General features: G+C 40.8%; 1 protein-coding gene across 1 annotated transcript in view; it reads left to right on the top strand.

Annotated features, from left to right (window-relative positions):
- Nucleotides 1-23,465, top strand: part of dse (dermatan sulfate epimerase) — a 25,541-nt gene extending 2,076 nt beyond the window's left edge. Inside the window, exons 2-6 of the mRNA XM_005745743.1 lie at nt 2,404-2,869; nt 8,409-8,662; nt 14,319-14,558; nt 17,052-17,259; nt 20,202-23,465. Coding sequence (XP_005745800.1) covers nt 2,448-2,869; nt 8,409-8,662; nt 14,319-14,558; nt 17,052-17,259; nt 20,202-21,948 — 2,871 coding nt within the window. The 5' untranslated portion in view covers nt 2,404-2,447 and the 3' untranslated portion in view covers nt 21,949-23,465. The remainder of the gene's footprint in view (nt 1-2,403; nt 2,870-8,408; nt 8,663-14,318; nt 14,559-17,051; nt 17,260-20,201) is intronic.
- Nucleotides 23,466-23,593: the final 128 nt, after the last annotated feature.

Below are 23,593 nucleotides of genomic sequence, written 5' to 3'. Positions count from 1 at the left end.
TTGTCTTTTTTTCACTTCACTCCGCACTGGGGCCGTGTGCTTGCGCTGGGAAGAGTGGGGAGGGCCGGTAGTTACACTCAGTAGTACAGGAACAGAGCAGGAGGGAGAGACAGAGAAAGAGAGCCAGGGACAACAACGTCACATTAGAAAGGTATAGTAGTCATCCGCAACAGAAAGTAGTTGTGGATGATTAAAGGATACAGAAAGTTTATTCATGCAGGCCTATATGACAGAGAATATGCATGTTCTTTTTGTTTTCATATTTTAATTTATATTTAATTGTGTTGTGGTTTGCAGTGTTTTGTGTTGTTTCACTTTAAATTTGTTTAAAAGGAAAAAGCTGAAAAATTAAATAGTTAAAAGTTGAAATGTGAATAGTTTGTTTTTGTATTATATGATTTATTTATTACATTTTATGTGGAGTGAATAAATAAAAGTATATTTACGGTGGACCTAGAAACAAAGCATGTACAAACATGTACAAACTCCAAGCAAGTACCAACGACCGGTTTTGGTGTGTGATAGTAACAGGTAAATGAACAATTTTTCAAAAATTATTTGAATATATATGAGTGCTTGTGTATAAATACACAAACAATACACGTATGCTTTCAATTGTGTAATTTAAGTGATCTAGGTAGCTCTGTTTTGGAAGTTCAGTTAACGCTAGAAATGTGTTTTGGAGTTTGTAGTGCTTTGTCTCTAGGGGCCACTGCATATATTTATATATAAACATATATAAATAAAAACACATTTTTTACATTAGTAATTCCTTTTGTGCATAATTTTATATTGTTGTTAATAATAAATTAATTAAAGCAACAAAACAACCTGAAGAGCCGGTTCGGAGCCGAAAGAGCCGGTTCTCTAAAAAGAGCTGGAAATCCCATCACTAATCTACAGTGATGTTAAATGGAGAGGGAAGGCAATCATCTCTGAAAAGCTGCAACCATGACATACACACCCCTCACCAGGGAATGATTATCCGTTAAAACAGAGGAAATCAAATATCTTAATCACTGTGTTCAATACACATTTTGCAGATTATGTTTTTACATTCAGTTACAGTAGGATATCTTAACTATCACATGCTTTTTATCCTTTTACAAAATAAAAAAAAAGTCATGTTGTAAAGCAGTGATAAAACATAGAAGTCAGAGCTCAGCTGCAGTCCCAGCCAATCAGCTCGTTTCGTTCTAAGGTCATCCCGTATTAGTCGATGGCTCGGCTCATACTTTTCTACACATTCAATTGGCAAATATCATACGGGGCACGCTAGTTAACCTGCTCTAGACTGTACACATCAGCTGAGCAAGCCGCTTTGCAACCCACCTCTGCCCTCCTCTTTTCATCCTTTTTTTGACCTAATTTATATGAGAACTGTTGTCACTGATGCCAGCTGTGCTCTGTGCTTTGCTGCTGCCAAAAAGAAATAGACAGAAATAGCAGTGTTTAAACCTTAAATATCAACATAAAAGGATTATCATAACTATGTAATATTTTTTTTGTATAATATGCCAATTGTAAACAAACATATAAAAGAATCTGCCAAATAACAATATAAATAATATTATTATCATTTTTTATTCTGGTAGCTCTAATTTTATAACAATCTTCTGTTGACTACAGCTGTCCTGACTGAGCCTGAATTTAATGAAAACCATAAGATAGAGAGCTTAAGAAAAAAAAACGTTTTCTGTTCTGCTTGGTCCTTGGTATAAATCTTCCACCTTCGTGTTCACCACAGAGAAATGTGACGCCTCCTGAGGTCAAATGTCAGAATTAATTCCAGGAGGAGACTCAGTTTTACATTCCGGCTTGAATTTTCTTTCTTTATAAGATGCACGTCCACTTTCAGCCTGTTAGAACGGACTCCAGTCTAGACGTCTTTTAAATCACTACCAAATGCTTTTCCACTGGGGCTTTGCCAAAAGCTCCTCTAAGGTCATGGAATTTACGCTCATGTTTGGAGCACAGTCTCACTGTAAAGCACACCATTTTGGTTTAAAGCGTGTTTCAGTGAACCAGACTAATGTTACTGCAGTAATGGGCCATTTATGACCTCTAGGGCCTGCTCCTCTGGCCTGGCCTGGGTGTGCATGGCAAGACTTGTCTGACAATAGCAACGCCGATTTAAATCCTGTGGGTTTAAGAGAAGGTAAGGCGGTGTTTCATGGAAATTTTAGGCTATTCTTAAATTCTTGGAAACGATAAAGTCCTACTCTATCAGACAGTGCTGATCGTTTCTAAACACTGCTGCCTCTCCATCAGTATGGAAAGGCCGGATCATCAGGCCTACAGCTGTATCTAATTATTCAAGGAATGCAGGGCTTTTGCGAGAAAAAAAACTCTGCAGAATATGGGCCGGCTTTCTCAAATCTTTCTCCCCCTTCCCCTTCTCAGCTGAGCTCCTTCGGCAATGCCACAGCCCAGTCTCCGATGAGAGGATGAGAACCTACACCCGCGGGGCGCCCACTGTCTTCTTCATAAGTCTTCTGTGGCCCCTGCTCTCTCTGGCAGCTGTAGCCGAGGTGGACCCCAGCGGAGGAATCCCCTTCATGGGGGGCAACTACAATGGTCATCCCATGCTGTACTTCAGCCGTGGGGATGTGGAACAGCTGCAGTACGCAGCTGCAGGGACTCACCAAGAGATGGCGAGACGAATCCGTGAGGCCGGGGAGACCATGCTAGAGCACCCCGAGGAGTACCTGCCCCCCTGGAGCCCGGCCGAGTTCAGCGCCCGCTGGAATGAGGTTTATGGAAACAACCTCGGCGTCCTGTCCATGTTCTGCCTGCTGTACCCACACAGGGCCGGGGCCCTCGATCTGGTCAAGGACTACATGGAGAGGATGGCAGCCCAGCCTAGTTGGTATATTTTCTGTTGTTTTTTACTTGTGACTGTGACTGTGACTGAAACTTTTTGTTTACAGTTTACAGATGTTACTCGATATCTCTGCCCCACCCCTACATCTTCATCAATGCAGCTTTAATGCTAAACCACTGCTGTCAGTGGCTTTTTAGTCAGTCCCCTCTCTGGAGTGTTCCAGTCCTTCTCTGTGGGAAGACTCGTGGTAAAGATGCATTGTGGGCTGATAAGTCTGTAGTCCAGGAAATATGTTTAGCAGCTGTTTGCCCAAACAACCCCCACCCTCACCCCAAGTGAGAGGAAATGAAATATTCAGATGTGGGCTGAATAGTTCAGGCCTGGGTTGTGACTGAAGCTCAGGGTCCAGGTGACCTGACAGGGACTGCCTCTAGTTGTGGTTAGTTCTCCTCTGTATTGCATATCATCAGGTTAAGCTACAGTCATTTCCCTAACCAATCTTTCTTGTATTTCCCATGTTTTCAACTTGGTAATCCAGCTGTGGGAGCTCTTGCTTTAGTATGATGAACACTTCATCCTAGAGAATATGTTTCCATCATATGTTTGCTTCAGTTTACACAAGGCTAAGTAATTCTCAGGGAGTTTTGACACGACATTTGCCACCTTTGTATGGAACTTATGATTGTGTGGTTTTGACATGCAACCTCAGTGTTTGAGTGGCTGAACAGAGCTGCAGAGTATACACAATCAGTGCCATAGGGCTCATTATTATCGTTGGTTTGAACATGGAAGAGGGATTTTAGCTTTGCTGCATATCAGCACTTTGATGTCAAATTAGGTAAGAATGTATGATGATGACTATTTTGGATGTGCAAAGGAAACCACAGCAATGAGCTGTTTATATCAACTCTGAACACAGCATATATTATCTTAGGTGACGATAGGTTGCTACGTTCTTCAGGCTTTGAAGTTTCTCTAAGTATCAATTCAGTGCTTTTCACAGAGTTACATTCTGTTTGTTGCAGGAGCATTTTGTTTGAGGGTGAACAAAGCCAAATTCATCCATACTTCCCCAAACTAATAATTAAATATACATATTACTGTCAGTTTTTCAGGTAGAGGTATCCAGGTAGAGTTGAATAGCATTTTTCCCTTAATAAATAAAAAACGACATTTCATATTTACTCTAAGATCATCAACAAAGACAACTAAACAAGTGTGGCAAATTGCAAAAAATGAGAAACTAGGAGAGGGGAAATACTTTTCCACAGCAGTGTATCTGTGTTAATTTAATTCAGGAAGAAAACAAACAGAAACTATTTGGTCACAAACAGTTTTTAAGAATGATAACACAGCTAAATGGAAAAAGTACTCAAAACCTCTAAAATCCAGTCATCTGAATTTAGGCTTTAAATGGTTTTCTTAGCAAACTTAACTGTTTACTGCAGTCAGCATCTTCTTTGGACACTCCACTGCCTTCCTGCTACTGATAAACTATGTGACTGGGTCATAGCATTTATTTTTTATTCATTCGTATTATGATTCAACAGAAAGTGTGTTGTTGTTTTTTAAATGTCCTGTCACTCACCCTAAACCTGTTGTGGCAGATGGCTGCCTCTACCTGAGCCTTGATCTGTCAGAGGCTTCCTTCCTTCTCACTGTCACCAAGTACTTGCTTTCAAGTTTAATTATAACAGTCAAGACTTATTGGCAACCAAAATTCTCAGGGGTAACTTTAGACTAGCCACTCGGAAATGTGTCAGTCTAAAATCGAAATGATATAAACACATGCATGTCTATGTTTTTATTTTCCACCTCGCCACATTTCCTACTGTGAGAAAAACATTAGCAAGTCAGCTGAATTCATCCATTCAGCCAATGCCTGGACAATCCTCAGGCTTTTCACAGTCAGCCATGACTGAACTTCATGCCAGTAGCCGTGCTTCCTTATTTCCCTAACAATTCGATTGAGTTCAATGGCCATCAGTTCTGGCTGGCAAATGCAAAAAGGCTGAAAAGTGGATTAAAGTCATTCACCGCTTCCAATTCTACACACATTCTGTTTGAAAGACTAAAACCAATCAGAAGTGGTGCTTAAATACTTTCATATATGGAAATAGTGGCTTCACAATCTTGCAGGAGTCAGGCTCTCTACCTGTATAATATTTGTTAATCATCACCATCTCAGTGCTTGCTTCTCTTACATTTTCAAACAGTTTGCTCAACCTCTGCAGTTTTTGACTATTAATGGTGTAAACAGTGTTAATAAGCAAGATTTAAATCAGCAGGTCCTGCAGGAATTTTGGGATTAGGGAAATTCTTGTGTATAGTTTGAGTTTCCTTTTTTTTAACCAGTGGTTGGGGCGTGTCAAGTTATGTATTTCGGTAAACCAAAGAAGCTGGAGAAAAAGAAGACTTAGACTCGTTTCGCAGAGCCAATTAAATTGTTTGTAATGTTGCTGCAGATCACTTTGTCGATACTTGTGAGATAGTCCTCAGTAAATATAGGGTGAATGGAGAACCATGTACTTTTTTTTCTAGGGTTTTTAATTTATTCTAATGTATTCTAATTAGCCAAAAGGTTTAGCAGGACTTAGACATGCAAAAGTTAGCAAAAGAGCACAGTTAAATCAAAGTCTCCTCTACTGGTGGTCTTTAGATTTTTATGTTATTGTACTGTGTCACCGTGCCAGTTAAAATGCCCTCTCTGGATCATCATTAGGATGGAAACAGACACCATAGATGTTTTACACCTGGTTCACTTCACAAACAATACATTTGCAATAAAAAGTTTTCCAAATTAATATTATACAAATACAAAACAAGCTATAGCAATATTGCAAGTCCTAGTGACCGAAGAGTGTTTTTTGACTGCTCCAGTTTCTTAGAAATTTCAAAGCAGGTTTTGTGCACCACCCATGATTTTCTTCCCTGCATCATTTCCTCCCCAAAGGACTTCAGATGTGGAGAATAAGTCCATATTTCTAAGCCTAATTTGTCTTTCTTTTTCATTTATTGAAATCAGCATTCAATATTAAAGATGTCAAAATTGATAAATGTGATAATTGACTGTCTTCATCGCGCTACTATACTATACAAACGCAGCTCAAGATTCTTGGCAGTACATGTTCCCAGTGGTGGAACATCATTATCTGTTGTGTCACTCACAGCAGAATTATGTTTCTCCCTTATCTAAACTTGTCAGTTTGTGTGTTATAAAGCATTCCTGTTGTTTCATAGGTGCTCAGTTTTACAAGAACAGAAAGAGAATCTCAGGTGAATTCTTCTTTAAAGGGACAGTTTAATCCTTCTCATTCCACTGCACGGTTGCCATGTTCCCTCCAACCACTGAACAGGGCCAGGGGGATTTTCCAGATTGGCATTAGTGCAATTTACAGGGCATTTTTCACAACATTAGGATGTGTGCCACAGTGCAGAAAAGAAAAGCCACTGAGCATGTGTTTTCACGTCTTAAGAGCACACTGTGAGTTTTCTACTTGGCCGCACTTTTATTGTGGTCACTGAACCTCTCGGGGCCTCTGCAGAGTGGCTCCAGGAATCAGTCAGCTGTGGTATTCATGACCTTCAATTACGCCTGCAACAACCATGTTCCAATGAAGAGCTTCTACTTTGTGGCAGAATGGTGCCTGCCTCTCTGGTGCGTGTGTGTGTTTTTTTATTGTCATTGTACATGTGTGCCGGAATAAAATAAAAATAGTGGAATAAAAAGCAAACAAGAGAAATATATAAAATCAAAACTAGTGTGTTTTGGCATAATTTCATATCAAGTCCAACTCTAAGTTTGCAGTAACTTTTATTCTCTTTTCTTTTTTTGTCCTTTGGCCAGATTTCAGAAATGAATGAATATAAATTTAAGGATCCAGCTGAAGGAAGAATACCATTAATGCATTTTATCAAGTGTGTATTTGGGGCAGCTGGGGGTTTCTGCGAAGGCTCAATAGTGTGTGTCCATAGACCACAAAGCAGAGCTACCTATACATACATAACCACAAAGTTTAGAAGTTTTAATGGGAATTTTTGATCATTTTTGCACAAGTGCATTTCTGAGGTTAGAGACTACCGGTAATGTGAAGGCCTGGATCGAAGTCTCTGCTCTAGTTGATCCCAGTGGTGTTCTGTCAGGGTTGAGATGAGGACTCTGTGCAGGCCAGTCAAGTTTTCCACACCAAACTCACTCATTCATGTATGTATGGACTTTACTTTGGTGCACAGTGATGTTGGAACAGGAAGTGGCCATCCCCAAACTGTTTCCCCAAAGTTGGTACTCTTATGCTGAAGCATTAAGAGCACTATGCACCTCAGCAGCCGCTGACTGATTTTATGTGGCCTACCACATAAAATCAGTCGCTTTCACTTTGTTACGACGCCACCAACAGTTGACTGTGGAATATTTAATAGTGAGGAGATTTCACAACTGGACTTGTTGCACAGGTGGCATTTTATCACTGTACCACACTGGAATTCCCAGTGATTTTATACACTTTTGTCCATGGAAGTGGTTGGAAAACCTCAATTCAGTATAGCAATATAGTGTGTTACGATAGTAGTGAAATTGTCTAATGCACAACGGGCTGCAGGACAGGGGATACCCCACTACTCATGCTCCATTTTCAGTCAATGCAAAGAAAAGTATGCTTTCATGGCGTGCACTTGCAGCAGATTGGACTCTTTGTAGCCTGGTTGCTGACGTTGCTCCAACTAGTACTGGATGTTTTTGTAGACTGCAGATGCCAAAGCTTGAAAAATGAAATTATAGCAGCATTATAAATTTCTGTGAAAGGTAGTACAACTACAGTGAAAGTCAACAAACTAGGCTTGATGGTTAGTCAAATTACCCAAAATGACAGTATTTAGGATGCTACACCCTGTGCTTACTTTGTGTCGCACTGAAGTGGAATGCTGCCTACTGTCCTCTTTTGACCCACTCTCTACAACAGAGGTGCAAACTGATTCTTAGTTACCACAATTCAAATTTACACAGGAGGTTTTTTCAGTTGAGATGAACAGATTTCTATTATTTGTTGTTGTTGTTGCTTTAGTGTTTAGTGATTTATCCTTGCAGCTAGACTGGAGGTGATAACAGAACTCTAGTCCGGTTTAGATCTTAAGACAGCCTTTGTGTAGATCTCAGCACAATCCATGATGTCAATTATTGGCTGTTAAAATGCAGTCCACACATCTGTAGTTCAGTTCCCTTTAATTAACCTGAACAGAATGGTTGCTTTCACTTTTTTTCTCAAAAGTAACACTTTGCAGTTCACACGTCAGCAGTCTTAGATCCAACCTGGAGAGAATCTACCCACGCTGCATTTCTAATGTCTCGTTTTGTTGGTACACTTGTAATTTTGCTGATAAATCCTATTTAGCGTCTTTATTTTGCTTTCAAAGAGACCAGCCCTTTTACAGCTGCTATGTTAATTAAAAGCCTTTGCAAAGGAAGGCTTTCTTGTTCATTAGAAGCCATTTGCCAGGATTTCGTTGAAAAGAGTGAAAATTTCATACTTGCAATTTCTTTCCACTTGCTGATGCTTTCCCTTCTGTTTGTCTGATCTATGTATTGCAGGCTTGTTAAAGACGCTCCCTGGGATGAAGTTCCTCTTGCACACTCTTTAGTTGGATTTGCCACTGCCTACGACTTCCTGTATGAGTACTTGAACAAAGGCCAGCAGGAACGTTTCCTGCAGGTGATCGGCAACGCATCACGCCTGATGTATGAGAAGTCCTACGTCCGAGGGTGGGGGTTTCAGTACCTACACAACCATCAGCCTACCAACTGTGTGGCTCTGCTCACAGGAAGTCTGGTTTACATGATGCAGGGTAAGTGTGTGATGATTACGTTTCTGGCTTCGCAGATCCGTTTCTTGAGTTTGTTGCTGTATGTTATTCTCAGTCTGCTGTGCCAGCACACCACAGAATCATAAAACATTGAGATATTAAAGAACTTCTCAGGAAAAATAAATCATTTGGGGTTTTTTAGGCCTTCTGTGTTTTGTCCAGTTTATTGTCAGTGTTCAGACCAAGGTATTTATAATCCTCCACTGTGTCCACACAGACCCCATGAATGGAGTTTTTTGCCATGTTCACATGCAAGTTTTTCTGTCCATGGTGTAAAAGGTGGAGACAAACAGGGAGAAACAGCTCCTGAAGAAACACACTAACAATAAATGGTCTATAGCAAACATTTATCTACAGTCTTCTGCCGAATTGTGTGATTAAAACACACATTATTTTGATTCCTTTTCTCCTTCGTAACACAGACGATGCCTCTGAAGCGTGTTTCAGTGCAATCCTTGGTGTGTTTTGGTTTCTGTTACTTCCACAGTTGTTCCATCACATTGGTTTCTCCCCAAAATATTTCTGTTGTGTTTTGTATGATTTTTGTATTTCCGTTGGTGCTTTGTGTGCTTTTGCAGCCTTTTCTCTAATCGCTGGTGTTTTCTGCACACATTCACCACAGAAAGTTCGCACTAATTAACAGATTTAGGTAGAATCTATTTACTGAACACCAATGATGCTGTCCATTTGTACTTTATTGCTCACACTGGTGATCATTTTGAATTGTGGAAAAAGCCACAAAAAATTCTGTTTTGTTTTCTGTTTGTGTGCCTCAAATGTTTTTATGAAGAAATATTTTTCCACAAATAGTTTGGAAGTTGGAGAGAAATCCTGCAAACAAAGCAAAATGCAGCCTGACTAGATGATTTTCATTTGTCTGGATTTCGTTGAAGGGATTTAGTTAAACATGGTCCAAAGTCTGATTCCGGGAATTCTTTAGGGGGATGGGTTACACTAACACATGATCAATTGTTTTGTTTTTTTACACGACTGTGAGATATTAAGACATTTCATGCTGTCATGTCTTCAACTTAATCTGCTTCCATGATGTTTTTCTCTCAGTCTGAGCCTCTGATCATGTAGGTAAACTTCACTTCCACCGTCTTGGAAGGCAGATGGAAAATGTATGCATTGAATTCTTGTTCTGCACAACTTTGTAGCAGCACATAAAGCAGTACTAGACCTGCTGCAGGTTCCTGTTAGAGTAGGATTGCCATATAGTCAGAGTCAATGTGGAATCTATCCAGCAGCTGGACAAAATCACCTTTGGGTAAGCGACTGAATGACATGCACAACCCTAACCTGACTGGGTGGTAGGGAGAACACAAGACTGAAAGCAGCATACTAGCTAGTTAGCTCCTGCTGACTGTTCAAAATATGAGTGAGGGGATTGCCCTCAAGTAAAATTATTGTTTTTGCTAAAACAGTGTCAGAATCTGTAGTTTTAGTTTTGGTTTTACACTTTATATGTTAGACAGCTGCCCCTTTTCTGGTTTCCTCCTCAGACTTTGGACACCGTGTTTTTAAGTTTCTCCAGTTTTGCTTTTTCCTTTCTTTCTGTCCTAGCAGTACAGGATTCTCTCTTACGACATTGTCGCCACTTTCTCCACTTAAACCCCGCATGAGCAAGTGCTTGGTGAGAGTGGGAAGGCAAAGCTCACTTTCAACAAGAAGAAACTTCTGGCAGAACCAGGCTCAATAAGCGGAAGATAGGATAAAGACACACTGTGGAAGAGACCCAGTGATTAAGAGATTAATAATTACTAATGATTATATGCAGAGAGGTGCATAAACACATAGTGAGTGAAACCTCACTATGTGTTGTAATGTAAAAGGAATTGTTCCTCGCACAGAATCCTGTGGAATTCCATATTTAACCTAAGTTTACATTTACAACAACAAACTGGATTCTGTTAGATAGGTATGATTCAAACCACCGCACTGCAGTACCTTTAACACCTACGGCATGCTGTAATCGCTCTAATAAAATATTATAGCTTATAATTAACTAAGAAAGCTGGGTCAAGTGATGGCTTTTCATGTAAGAATTTAACTACTAATTTAACTGCCAGCTTGAAGGCCTGTGGTACATAGCCGATACATTGAAGCATTAATTAATGGTAGAACTTCTCAGAGCAGTCTTGTAGGAATAGGGTCTAAAAGACATGTTGATGGTTTGGAGGAAGAACTACTGAAGTCAACTCAGAAAGATCAATTGAAGAGAAAGAGTCTCCAACCGATCAATGCTACTGAAAGTAGCTGTAGATAATGTTACGTATGTGAGATGGTTATGAGTAACTTCTTATCTAGTGGTTTAAATTTTAGCTTTGAAGAGATTCACGGTTCATTAGTTCATTAGTTCAGGTTAAAGGGATACTTGGCCCAACTATTTTTTTATCGGCCTGGCTACAGTGCTGCAGAGAAACCTAGGGTTCTTTTTATTTTCTTCAGTGCAAATGTATTTCCTTTTATAGCTATCCTTTTTAGAGAAATGGGCTGTGGTTGATTTGGAATGAGTCCTGTTCCCTATCATACGCAAATCATACAGTAAGAACACACTTGTCCTGTGTGTTTGTGTCATACATCTGATGGTGATTTTGCGTAAACTCTTTGCGCAGTTCTTTTGTGTTGCACATGTTAGTAAATGGGGCCCGCTATCTTGAGCATGTCCTTTGCAGAATCTGCCATGATTACTCCAGTTCACTATCTCAACACCATCGACTAAATATGTATGTGAAGCAGAAGAGGAAGGAAATCAAGACGTTCTCAAATTGTTTTCTGGCGTTTAAGATTTAGTACTGATGTAAACTAAATTTAAGCTCAATTGCCGAGAACCACTGTGGTCACAGTGGTTTTATTCCTGCTCGTTTTTCATAAAGGTTACCAACAAGCACACAGTTCTGTGACATCTCAGGAAAGTTGCAACCTGACCTTCTCTTGCTTGGTTTCATTTTACTCCCCAAAAATGACTTTGCTCCTGCTCTGCATTACTGAGGAAATACACTGTGTTTTCCTCAGCTTGGTTGCTTTGTTTATGACATATTTATTTTTGCTTAAATGGTAAATGGTCTGTATTTGTATAGCGCTTTACTTGGTCCTAAGGACCCCAAAGCGCTTTACACTATACACAATCATCCACCCATTCACACACACATTCACATACTAAAGTGTGATTTACAAGCAACCTCATGCAAAGATGTGAGTTTAAAAACTAACTAGGGTGAAGAACTTTGCTTCCTAAGCTTGCCATCACCAGTGTGTGAATGTGTGTGTAAATGGGTGGATGACTGGATGTGTAAAGCGCTTTGGGGTCCTTAGGGACTAGTAAAGCGCTATATAAATACAGGCCATTTACCATTTTAATAGTTTGGCAACACATGATCGATTTTAAGTGATCCAAAAAAAAAAAACTGCTTTATTTAAGATTCTTTTTTAGCAGCTTCATTCAGGCGTCATGTCTAACGCTGCGCTTAATTCAAGCTTAATTTAGGCATGGCATTAAATTCAGTCCTGGCTCTGAATAACTGAAAGCTTTCCATTTATCGCTGCCAAAAACTACGTACTATATTTTTTCTTCATAGGTTATCTGACAAAAGCTTTTTGCACACTGCTGCCAGTTTGAGAATGAGTTAAAGATGTTTTCATCGTAGCAGTGTACGCCCATTCCTACAGGTCAGATGTCAAAACTGGCCAAAAGTCATTTTATTATTTATTTGACACACAGGGTCAAAGAATTTTAATCAGTATAACAAGAGGCAGATCTGCTTACATAGACATTTTTTCAAAATAAACATGTATTAAAGAAACAACAGAAGAGTGGCTTGAGTTATACTGAGTTTATTTATAGACATTTGAGCTTTTATGTGAAAAACATGGAACAATAATCTCTTCTTTGCTTAAACTTTGTTTAAGGACTGGAACTATTTCGATTGTTCAGTAGCTACACAGCTCTGTTAAAAAACTGCAACCAAATCAATTTTATTTTCATTCAAGTGTCGCAGCTTAAAGGCTGAGTTATGTTTATTTTTTTGTCTTCTGAACGTTGATGCATGAAGTGATGCACTCAAGATTGTGAGCGATAATCACCTACACACAAATATTTGATAGTGTTACTGTAAGTGCTAATGTCTGCCTTTTTGATCTTTAAGGGGATTTTTCTCGTGTTTCTTCCACTTCCCTCTTCAGATTCAAAAAAGCCACCAGGCTGAAAAAAAGAAAAGCGTTGCTACGAGGCGACTACCATTCTGTCGCTTGCTTTTAGACGAGTATTTATTGATCCATCCGTTCAAAAAGAACATGTCCTTGTGACATCTCACATATTGTTGTCAGGGATAAGATCATTTTTGTGTCAAGATGTTAATTTTGGTCCGTATTGCCTGAAACTAACCGGCTGTCCAGACAGACTGAAGGATTGCTCGGCGAGTCCAGGAGCATTAGTGGAAAGTTGCTGTTTCACATTCCTCTGGAATGCAGAGTGAAAGTGCTCTGAAGGCTGAGCTGGCAGCTGTGGTTCCTAGCACTTAGAGCGTCATGCCCTCTGTCGGTCAGCTGTCCACAGCGTTAGACTCTGTGATAACAGCTACTCTATGTACATGCGTATGAGCTCACATGCTCATAGAGCCTTTTTTCCCTTTTTGTAAATGTTGGTGTACGAGTACAGTGACTTGTGTGGTGTGCCATCTTTTCGATTTCTGGATGTTCTGTGGACAACATTTAACTGTCACATCATACATGAATGGTGATTATTAATACCTCTGTACTTCACTGTAGTAAAAAGAAGCCTGATTCTTCCCTGAGAAGTTGGGGTGGAAGTAGGTTGCAAAACAGAATACAGATGTACAGTGACTGTTGGAAAACTTAAGCGGCTTAAACTCTGTTTCCTGTATGAAATTTGCCAACTGGATGTGTAGAAGGATATCAGCTGATGTGGGATGGGACAGACATCAGCTGATCTGCCAGGATTGTGGTAGAGCCTGACTTAATGGCTTGCCTGAACTAACGCTATATATTTTTTCTTTCTTTCTTCATTTCACAGCAAAATCAAATCAAAAATGTATCTATGTTCTTTTCTATATCGCAGTTTTCTTTTAAATGTGTGAAATGACGGGATGTGGACATTAATTATATTAAAGTGACAGACAGCTCTGAAGTTGGCTCCTGGACTTTTGTAAGCACTGTTTAAGCCCTGTTTGTGTAAATGTAGTCTTTGTGTCTCTGTTTGATGACTTGTAAATACCTGCTCTGTGCACAAAACCCAACCAAACCAAACCCATTCAGGGATGGCTCCAGTGGGTGGACCATGTCTCAGAGAAGGGGGGTGTTGTGGGGAGCGTGTCAACCAGAGTTTGCTGACAGCCCGTGATTCCTCAGTGAACTGTGGCTACAGTGTTTATATGGCTGCATGTTCTCATAGTAGATTCTGTGTGTGTGATCTGGTCTGTGTTTATGTCTAAAGGAGTATATATAGTACAGTGTAGCATAGCTGTGTGATGTAGCCACAGCTAAATATGGAAGCTTTCTTTAGATGGCACCCTCAGATCCATCAACAGGCAGAGTCAACTCTGAAATTGTTTCATGAACTGAAATTTAGATTTAGTTTTGGATTTTTTTGACACCATTTGAACTTCCTGTGTTCCAGGTTACCTTCAGGAGGCCTACCTGTGGACCAAGCAAGTCCTGTCCATCATGGAGAAGTCCATGGTTCTCCTGCAGGATGTGACCGACGGTTCCCTGTATGAAGGAGTAGCATATGGGACTTACACCACCCGCTCTCTCTTCCAGTACATGTTCCTGGTGCAACGCCACTTTGCCATCGGCCACTTCGACCACTCTTGGCTACTTAAACACTTTGCCTTTCTGTACAGGACCATCCTGCCCGGTAAAAGTGACACCACATACTGCCAGCAAAATTAATTATGTGATTTTTTTTATTTTTTACTGTAATGGTTATATTTAGGTAAGCACATAAAAAGTCAGTAATCTGTGAGGAAGTGTTTATTCAGCTATGAGTGGCCTAGACATCTGGCTTATGCCTACTAGAACGCTTCCAGCCAAAGGCCTCATTATGTTAGCTTAGGCATGAAAATTACCTCAGGCTGCCCCGCTGGAGAGCACCCTCTCCTCTGAACTGATATGGGGCATGCATGCGTGTAGTTATTACCTTTCTGGATGTCTGACAAAGCTGTGCTGAGGCATGCGGGGATCTGTGGTGTCCTGGGGGTTTGTCTGGAGGTCAGGGCGAGGGTAGCAGTGGGAGGAGGGGCCCCCAGGTCAAACTCGGGCATTTTGCAGCCAATTGCTGACAGTTTCTATATTGTAGCTGAGCAGCAATTCTGCACCCCGAAAGCACCTCTAATTGCACTGACCAGGAGAGCCTGAGCTTCAGAGCCACAATAGCAGCTTTCTCCTCCTACCAGACAGGAAGACAAGGCCAGATTATCCCAAACTGGCCTCGGAGCACCCTGAATGATCGCTGTCCACTAACTGTCTGTGTTTTTCTTTTGGGATCTTGTGAGATCTTAATGAAATAATAAGAGGTTTAATGTTACTTAATTGTTCACTGTTTTTAATGTTGTGTTCTGTTGTTGGTGTGTATTGGAACAATAGCTCAAGCTGAAGCTTCACAGTTCAAAGAAGCTAAAGTGTCAGAAGACAGCTGGAAAAAAGGAAGTAACTGTCAGTTTAAGTTCCAGTATTAGTCTGAGTCTTGAATGCAAATGAAGAGATGCCAAGTGCTGTAATGTAAATTGCATGTCCATATGCTATTTTATATAAATGGCAGATTTACTTACCATTGCTACTTTTCCAGACAGATTTTGAAATAGATAACAACCTTCTAATAAGTCAGTAGCATTTTGACATGTAATTTAATGACATGCGATTTTTAAATGACTAAATCCGAAATTTCAGAGTAGTGTTTTTTTGTCTTTCCTCTCATTAACTCATATGACGTATAAGATTTATGTGATCACACTTAAATCCAGGTTGGAGATGGTTGGTGTGGGTAGTTTTGCGTAGTATATTACCATGTTGTATGGAGATGCAGTGTTTATGTTATTTAATCAGTTTTTTTTTTTATCATGTGTTGCATGAAAATGCCACCAGAGCACAGAGTCTACTGGTGGATGAGAGCAGCTGAGCTCAGAGAGCTATTAAAAAAAGCTCTAAATAGTAACTTTTTGGGCTGTTGAGTTTCCATATATCTATGACAGGCATTATCCAAGGAGATGATTTTTGTGACATCATGCCATATATTCCAGTTACCTGGATTGATACTTGTGTAAAACCTCTGTGTTTACCTGAGCACTCGAAACGCTTACTGTAGTGTACACACGCTTTCATCCCTTTAAGCCCTGTCCATCACACCTACTCCAATGCATGCATTTGGCATTGCCAGGGATTGACCCATGCTATCTCCTGAGTTGGGATAGACCTTCTTATCATCCTGACAAACATGACATTATGAGTTGTCTGTGTCAGGAAAGTGTGAGTGCACCTAAAAACAGATGCCACCCAAGCAAAATGAAGGCTAGGCTGAAGTACAAGCTGGAGGGTGAATAATGAAAAAAGGTGGAAGGTCAGTTATAGTGGGTGTTGCTGAAAGACTATGGAGGATTGTTGTGTATCTTTGTATTTTGTATGGTTGCTTGTATGTTCTAAAACTGTTGACAGGATTAGAGAGTCAGTCAGTTGAAATATAAATGACCAACGTTCTCATAGATGTTATTGTCAGTTCATTTGCAGTGTTTACTTAAAGTTAAATGAAGAAAGGTTAATTTCTATACAGATACAAGAAATATAATTCTACCCATGGTCCAATGTGAAACTAATGTAAGTACTGCTGTGCAAAGGATAAAATGAAGACATTAACTTTGGTTTGAGTGTAGATTACACTGAAAGCAGGGGCTTTATAAGTCTGAAGAGACTTACCTTGACAGTGTTTGTGCTATAAGTTCCCGAGTGTTTGGGTTTGACAAATGATTTACTGTGATAACATGTTGTAGTTACTATAACGGGTTTCTAAGAACCCTCTCAACAACAGAGAGCAAGAGTTTCCTTATGTAATTATAGACAACAAAACTGTGTGAACAATTTGCACTTAGTGTGGAGCTGAGCTGGGCCACAGAGGTTTAAGATGGGGAATGCTCTTTTGTTACACATTTGTGATCACAAGCCAGATCCTTTCATAATGAGTTTTGCATGGTTGAGTTTTGTAATTTGCAAAGAATTCATAGTGTTTAAAGTGCTATTTTTGCACATTTTCTGGCTCTACAAACCTCAAACTCACTCAGTACAACATTTTATTTGTCATGTGTACCCTTTACAAATGAAATATGGTGTTTTTATCTTTGTGTTTTCACCATCTCACCAGGATTTCAGCGAACTGTAGCAATTGCAGATTCCAACTATAACTGGTTCTACGGGCCAGAGAGCCAGCTGGTATTTTTGGACCGCTATGTGTTGCGTAATGGCAGTGGAAACTGGCTGGCAGATCTAATTCATCAAAACAGGGTAATGGAAGGGCCGGGGCAAGCTGGAAAAGGCCAGCGATGGTGTACTCTCCATACAGAGTTCATTTGGTAAGCTGCTCAGGTTAATTTCATCGTTTTTTTGTTAGTGACAGTACTTTAACATACACTTCTGCACATCTTGTCAGGGGTCACTTTTTGGTCATTTGGTCAATTTTTCATGTAAATTTAAATGGATAATATGATAAATTGTTGCCTTTTTTTACACTTGCCAATGTTGGGCTGGAAGATCATCCATTTAACAGGACAGATGGCCATGAGAGTCTCTTGGCAATGAGCATGAGACAGGCACCCACTAATTATTCTTGCACCAACTGCGGCTACATGGCATTAGCTGAGAGAACTGCAAGGCAGCACTCGATCCTGACATCCTGATTGTCAAAGTTTTGCTGTCAGCTGTTTCTCACTGCAACGTTTCAGCTACTGGAAGGCCTTGGTCACCGACCTTTGGGTGCTAACCAACACCTAACAAGTGTATTGAGGCTTTCTCCCTTGAAAGCAGAGGCTTGCAGATTTTTCTATACTTGGATAATTAGTTGACATGCGGCCCTACTCAGATGCAGACTGTCTTAGACATAAAAACTCTTCTTGTGTTTGTTCAGTTGCTGGGGAAACTGACAGAAGTCGTGGAAGCCACTGGGGCTTCTTTCTTGGGGCCCCCTGCAGGTTTGTATCAACAGCTTGGGCCTTGACCCCCAGAAGGACCAAAACAGGCCAGTGGTAGTGTTGAAGTAGTGCCTTCAGTCTCTGGACACCTGGAGGAACTGGACTTTTTTTGACCCGTGGTATTCCTTTGGATCATTTCCCTTCCACGGGGAAGTGGTGGTTATAGATTCCTCCCTCTAAGGCTGTAGTGCTGTGTGAGACCACAAGATAACATGTATCATGATAACCAATGGGGCACCAGATCAGGTCAGTTCCTGGAGGCTCAGCAGCTCTTAACATGAGCTTCTCCTCACCTTGTGAGAATGAGTCAGACATCATTTCTGACTAAAAGTCCCCTGGTGTATGAGAGGAGGCTGAAGCCAGTGGTAGATCTAGCAAAGGCATGGCCCCAAGAAGGGATGGGTATTGATAAGATTTTCACGATTCCGATTCCATTTTCGATTCTGTTTAGAAATTCGATTCTTTATCGATTCTTTTTAAAAAAGGAGAACACTAAGGTCGAATAGCTTAGAACTTTGTTTTATATCTTCTCTTTGAACAAGGTAGGAATTTAGGAGTAACATGGCCTTACAAACCCAACAGTGAGATCTTAAGAGATCCACAGCCTACGGCTCTTCAATGGGGTGTCACAGGGTCCCCAGGAAAAAAAATTGTAAATGTAAAATAATAAAATAAATATTCTTCTGTAGCAATTACACAAGAATATCCAGTAATGTCCCTGCCTACAATTAAACACATTCACTTACCAAAAATTGGGGGCATCTGCTGTGGCAAATGGGTGCAAGCCTTTTACCACAAACTCAGTCACTGCTCGGTGACATTCGTCTATCCTGGCCTGAAAGGAGACGCTACCGGTAGATTGCATTGAGAACTGCCAGCATCTGAGCCAGCCAGACTCTGTCTGTCTCTCTCATCATGGTCACCTAAATGCACAGTAATGGCAGGTTTTGTAATAAGGCAGATCGCGCTAGCATAATATGCACTGTTAGTTGATTATTTACCTGCGGCATTAACGGGAGAGGACGTGCAAACGTTATCGCTGCTGCTGGGTTGAGATTCACGAGTCTGGAGCGGAATTAAAAACACGACATTCATTTAAGGTTATCGTGTGTTTTGTGAGCAAATGCTTTTGCATATTCGTAGTGTTTCCTCCCTTAAATGAAATATCTACTTTGCAAGTATTGCAAGTTGCCCTGTTGTCATCCGTTCTCGTAAAGTATAACCAAACTTTTGAGCGTTTGAGCCGCTTACGCGCTGTGTAAATGACGCTCCGCAACGTGGTGACATCCTTCAGGGCGACTGGAATCGATAAGGGAATCGTTTGCAAAAATGGCAAACAATTCCAAGGAATTGAAACAGTGGGAACCGGTTCTCAACAAGAACCAGTTTTCGATACCCATCCCTAGCGGCAAGTGATCTGTTTGCTTTGGAAACATCAACGCACTCACATACTTGACATACTTTGCCCTGTTCAGGCTCTAAGACATTGACATGACTCCTGGCTTCTGTAAGATAGATGCAGTCTTGGTCTATCATGACAAACAGAGGCTTTTACACTGGGTTGTTGATACCATTTCAGAAGTGTAGAGACTTCAGGGCCTCCAAGTTCCACCTGTGAAATGTCCTTCCACCAGGAGTGGAGCTGTGGAGAGATGTTTCCCTCAGTGACATCTGTGCCACAGTTCTTGAGCTTCTTCCTGTACCTTTGCCTGCTTCTGCAGGGTTAATGTGGTCAACCCTCATCCTGTGGTGACAGCAGTTGTGCAGGGCCCTTTGGTCTGCGACTGAGTTGTAGTCTGAATCTCTTGTGACTTTGTTGGCGTGAGTCATCCAGGTACTTAATGTCTTCTCTGGCGGTCAGCATTAAGTAGAACAGTGCCAGTCTCTGCATTTACATGTTGAGCACATGTAAATGCAGAGACTGGCACTGCATTGATTAACATTTTAATACTATTAATTAATATTTTAATATTTTTTTAAAATAAAAATGACTGCTCTAGGATAATAACACCAGCAACAGCCCAGTCCATGATGGTTCTTTTAAATGGTGTAATGAGTCTGATACTCAGTTAAAGATATTTAAGATGAAATATAGACATAGTCATTGATTTTAGAAAATCCACTCATATACATAATGGATGTGGTTTCGCATTGTCTTGCTCAAATTTTCAGACAATTTCTTTTTCCTTGAAAGGTTTGAAAATTTGCAAATATTTTTCCTGATTTCAGGAAATATTTTTCCTGAATTGGTACATTTATTTACATTTTAGATAGCATCCCAACGTTTTGGATTTGGGGTCAATAATATCTGTCCTCTGGTTCTGCAGGTATGACCCAGGCCTGGTCCCCAAACCCCCATCAGATTTTGGAACACCCAAGCTCCACTACTTTGAGGACTGGGGCGTGGTAACATATGGAAGCGCTTTACCCGTCAAAGCCAACAGCTCTTTTCTGTCCTTCAAGTCAGGGAAGCTGGGGGGACGTGCCATCTTCGACATTGTTCATAAGAACAAGTACAAAGAGTGGATTAAAGGGTGGAGGAACTTTAATGCCGGCCACGAACACCCTGATCAGAACTCTTTCACGTTTGCGCCCAACGGTGTCCCGTTCGTCACTGAGGCACTCTATGGACCAAAGTATACCTTGTTGAACAATGCGGTTTTGTTTAGCTCAGCCTTCTCAGGGAGTTGCTTTAAGCCATGGGCTGGACAGGTTACAGAAGCCTGTGATTCCAAGTGGTTAAAGTACAAGGTGGGGCCAGCTGCTGATGCTCAGGGGAGAGTGGAAGCTGCTATAGAGAGGAAGGGCATGATCTTTATCCGAGGAGAAGGACGTTCTGCTTACAATCCAGAACTGAAGATCAGGAATGTCCAGAGGAACCTGCTCCTTCTTCATCCACAGCTCCTGCTTGTTGTCGACCACATCCACCTGGATCCTGACAGCCCTGTCCGTGCCATGAGTGCCTTCTTTCACAACACAGAGCTGCCATTCCAAGGTACAAAGGTAGATGGTGTTCATGGAGCGTTTATATCACACGGGGAGGATAAATATAAGATGTTCTGGATGGACGACACAAACTACAGTAACAAAGGGGTGGTAGGCTACTGGAATTACCCTCGAGGATACCCTTATAATGGCTCCAACTATGTGAATGTCACAATGCCATTGAGGTACCCTCACACTAGGATGGCCTACATTTTCTTTGGACCAGGTGTGGATGTGCAGAGCTTTAGCCTGCGTGGGGATAATGAGAGGGTCGATATCTACCTGGCCACCAAGAAACACATCTACACAATTTACCTGTTGACTGCAGAGGTCACCAGCAAGTCACTTTTTGCCATGGTGCTATTGGACAACAAGAAGATCGTATTTGAGAAGGAAGCAGCTGAGGTTAGCAGCTTTCCGGAGGAAGTGGAGGAATACGTCAGCCTAATGGAGGACAACCTCCAACACGTCAAGCCCGTCTTCCAGCAGATGGAGAGGCACATCCTTGGACGGGTCCTCAACACTGTCAGCTTCCGAAAGACAGCAGAGCGCCTCCTCCAGTTCACTGACAAGAAGAAGACGGAGGAAGCCATTGAGAAGATGTTCGCTATGTCCAGAAAACAGAGCAAAGGTAAGGGGGGGAAGAGAGTGAACCTCGGAGATAAGCTCTCAGAGACTCTACCTGACATTTTTGCACAGATTGAGGTGAACGAAAAGAAAGAGAGACAGAGAACTTCAAAGCGCACATATGATGACAGTCCAGAAGAGGGCGATGCAGATACGCGGGCCTTTGTGGATTACGCAGACAGCCGCAAGAACAGAAAGGGGGGCTTTTTCAAGGGTCGCAAATTCAAGGAAGTTCACATGGTCGCCACAGCAGGAAGCGACAGTTTACCCAGCACGGCTTCCTACATACGCCTGTTCCTCCTCCTGAACATGGCCACCTTCTTTTCACTGCTGGCTGTACTGCTGACTCGCTTTAAGAGGGGTCGGAGTCTGTACACACAGAGATGTTTCTACAGCATCCTTCTGATCGACTGCTTCATCCTGCTGTACCTGTACTCCTCCTGCTCTCACACGCAGTGCTGACATCACGAGTGTACTGAGCACGCCAGCTGATCCGTGTGCAGTTTGAATGACCTCACACCTCACTCTGAGCCAGGTCTTATGACAGGATAGTAAGGCCACTGTTCCATAAAACAGAACTGAGATTTCAAGAAAAAAATGGGAAAAAGGTGGAAGGTTCAAAGATTAATTTTACAAGAAAAGTGTTGATGGTGTGAGACAAAGTTAAATCACAAATCCAGCTTCCATCACATAGTATGAGCATCTTGTAACATTACAGATGGTATCAGTCAGGCAACTTTTGCTCCTAATCTCATGATTTGTAGCGCATCTTATTATCACCTGTATTGTTGTAATATCACAACTTTTGCTTTTATTCTCACGGGTGTGTAATAATTCCAAAGCCAAGAATGAAATCATGGTACAAACATTGACCATAACATCTTCTCGTACTGCGATACCCACATGGAGCTGTAAACGCCAAGTTAAAGAGTGCTAGGCTGATGAAAGCTGTAATGATGTCAGACTGCTCAGGTAAATAATGAACTTGAAATACAGAATCAGAATAATAGAGAGTTTGTTTGTGGTGTGTTTATTTTTCATTTCAAGCACAAAGAGGAAGCAGCATATATGTGCCAGTGGGAGGGCACTAAAGGTATCCATGGTGTACTTTCAGCTTTTCCCTTATTTCCGCAGTGGATGGATCCATGTTTTGATTAGGCACAGAATTTATACCAGATTTTACTCTTATTTTCTAATTGTTATATGTATAAAAAACAGTAAATGGTAATGTTAGATAATTAATTTGCATGAGCTAATTTAATGTTTGTTGCTTTTGTCTGAGAAACATTCCCTGACTCAGGATTGGCAGAGTCAGCTTTGTGAAACACTGGCAGAAACTTTAAACCCCGCCCCCACCCACATATACTTCTAATAATTTGTTTTATTTGAATAAAAACAACTTTTTAGCATTTGAAGATTTTTATTTGAACTTTTTTGTGTACAAAACAATCTTGGAATGTTGACTTTAATATTGTGATATAAATTTTAAAGTTCTGTACTGCCCAAAATCACACACTTACCTCAGGGCTACTTATTGATTACTGATCTATAGATCAGGACTGCATTCTGGTAATGAGTGTACACTTATGGGAAAAAACAGTAGTCTTTTTTGTCATCTCACAGAAAAATCATAGTATGAGACATGCAGTATACATAAACATTTACTGTAAGAGTTTTGTCTTTTCCATGTGGGTATTCTTGAAGTCTCTGGCTGTTTCTAACAGTGGCTTTAATTCTGTGGGATGTAATGAGTGTCTGTTTAGGAAAAGCAGTGATTCCAAGTAGGAATGTTTGAATTGCCAAGATAAGCGGAGACCACCTCTAATGTAATAAGCTTCTGTGGAGCTTTAGAGATCTGTGTGAAGGTGTTCTCAACTACAATGCCATCTCCACATTTGTACTTGAGATTTGTCTTGCTCTACAGAATTGATAGCAACACTTGTAAATGTATATATTTTATGTTAAAGCGAAAATATATTTTTTGGTCTCTTTTTTTTTTTACCATTTGTAAATAAAGTTAGAACATGCAGAAGTTTCAATTCGCTGTGTGTTGTGTCCTGTAAGCGTGTTACAGTATGAGCAGTACTATGGCCACTGCGCCATTACA

This window comes from Pundamilia nyererei, unplaced genomic scaffold (genome assembly GCF_000239375.1).
Source record: "Pundamilia nyererei isolate P.nyererei 1_Seehausen unplaced genomic scaffold, PunNye1.0 scaffold00165, whole genome shotgun sequence".
Lineage (NCBI taxonomy): Eukaryota > Metazoa > Chordata > Actinopteri > Cichliformes > Cichlidae > Pundamilia > Pundamilia nyererei.
The sequence above is the reverse complement of the archived record's forward strand: the minus strand, read 5'-3'. Positions and strand labels throughout refer to the sequence as shown.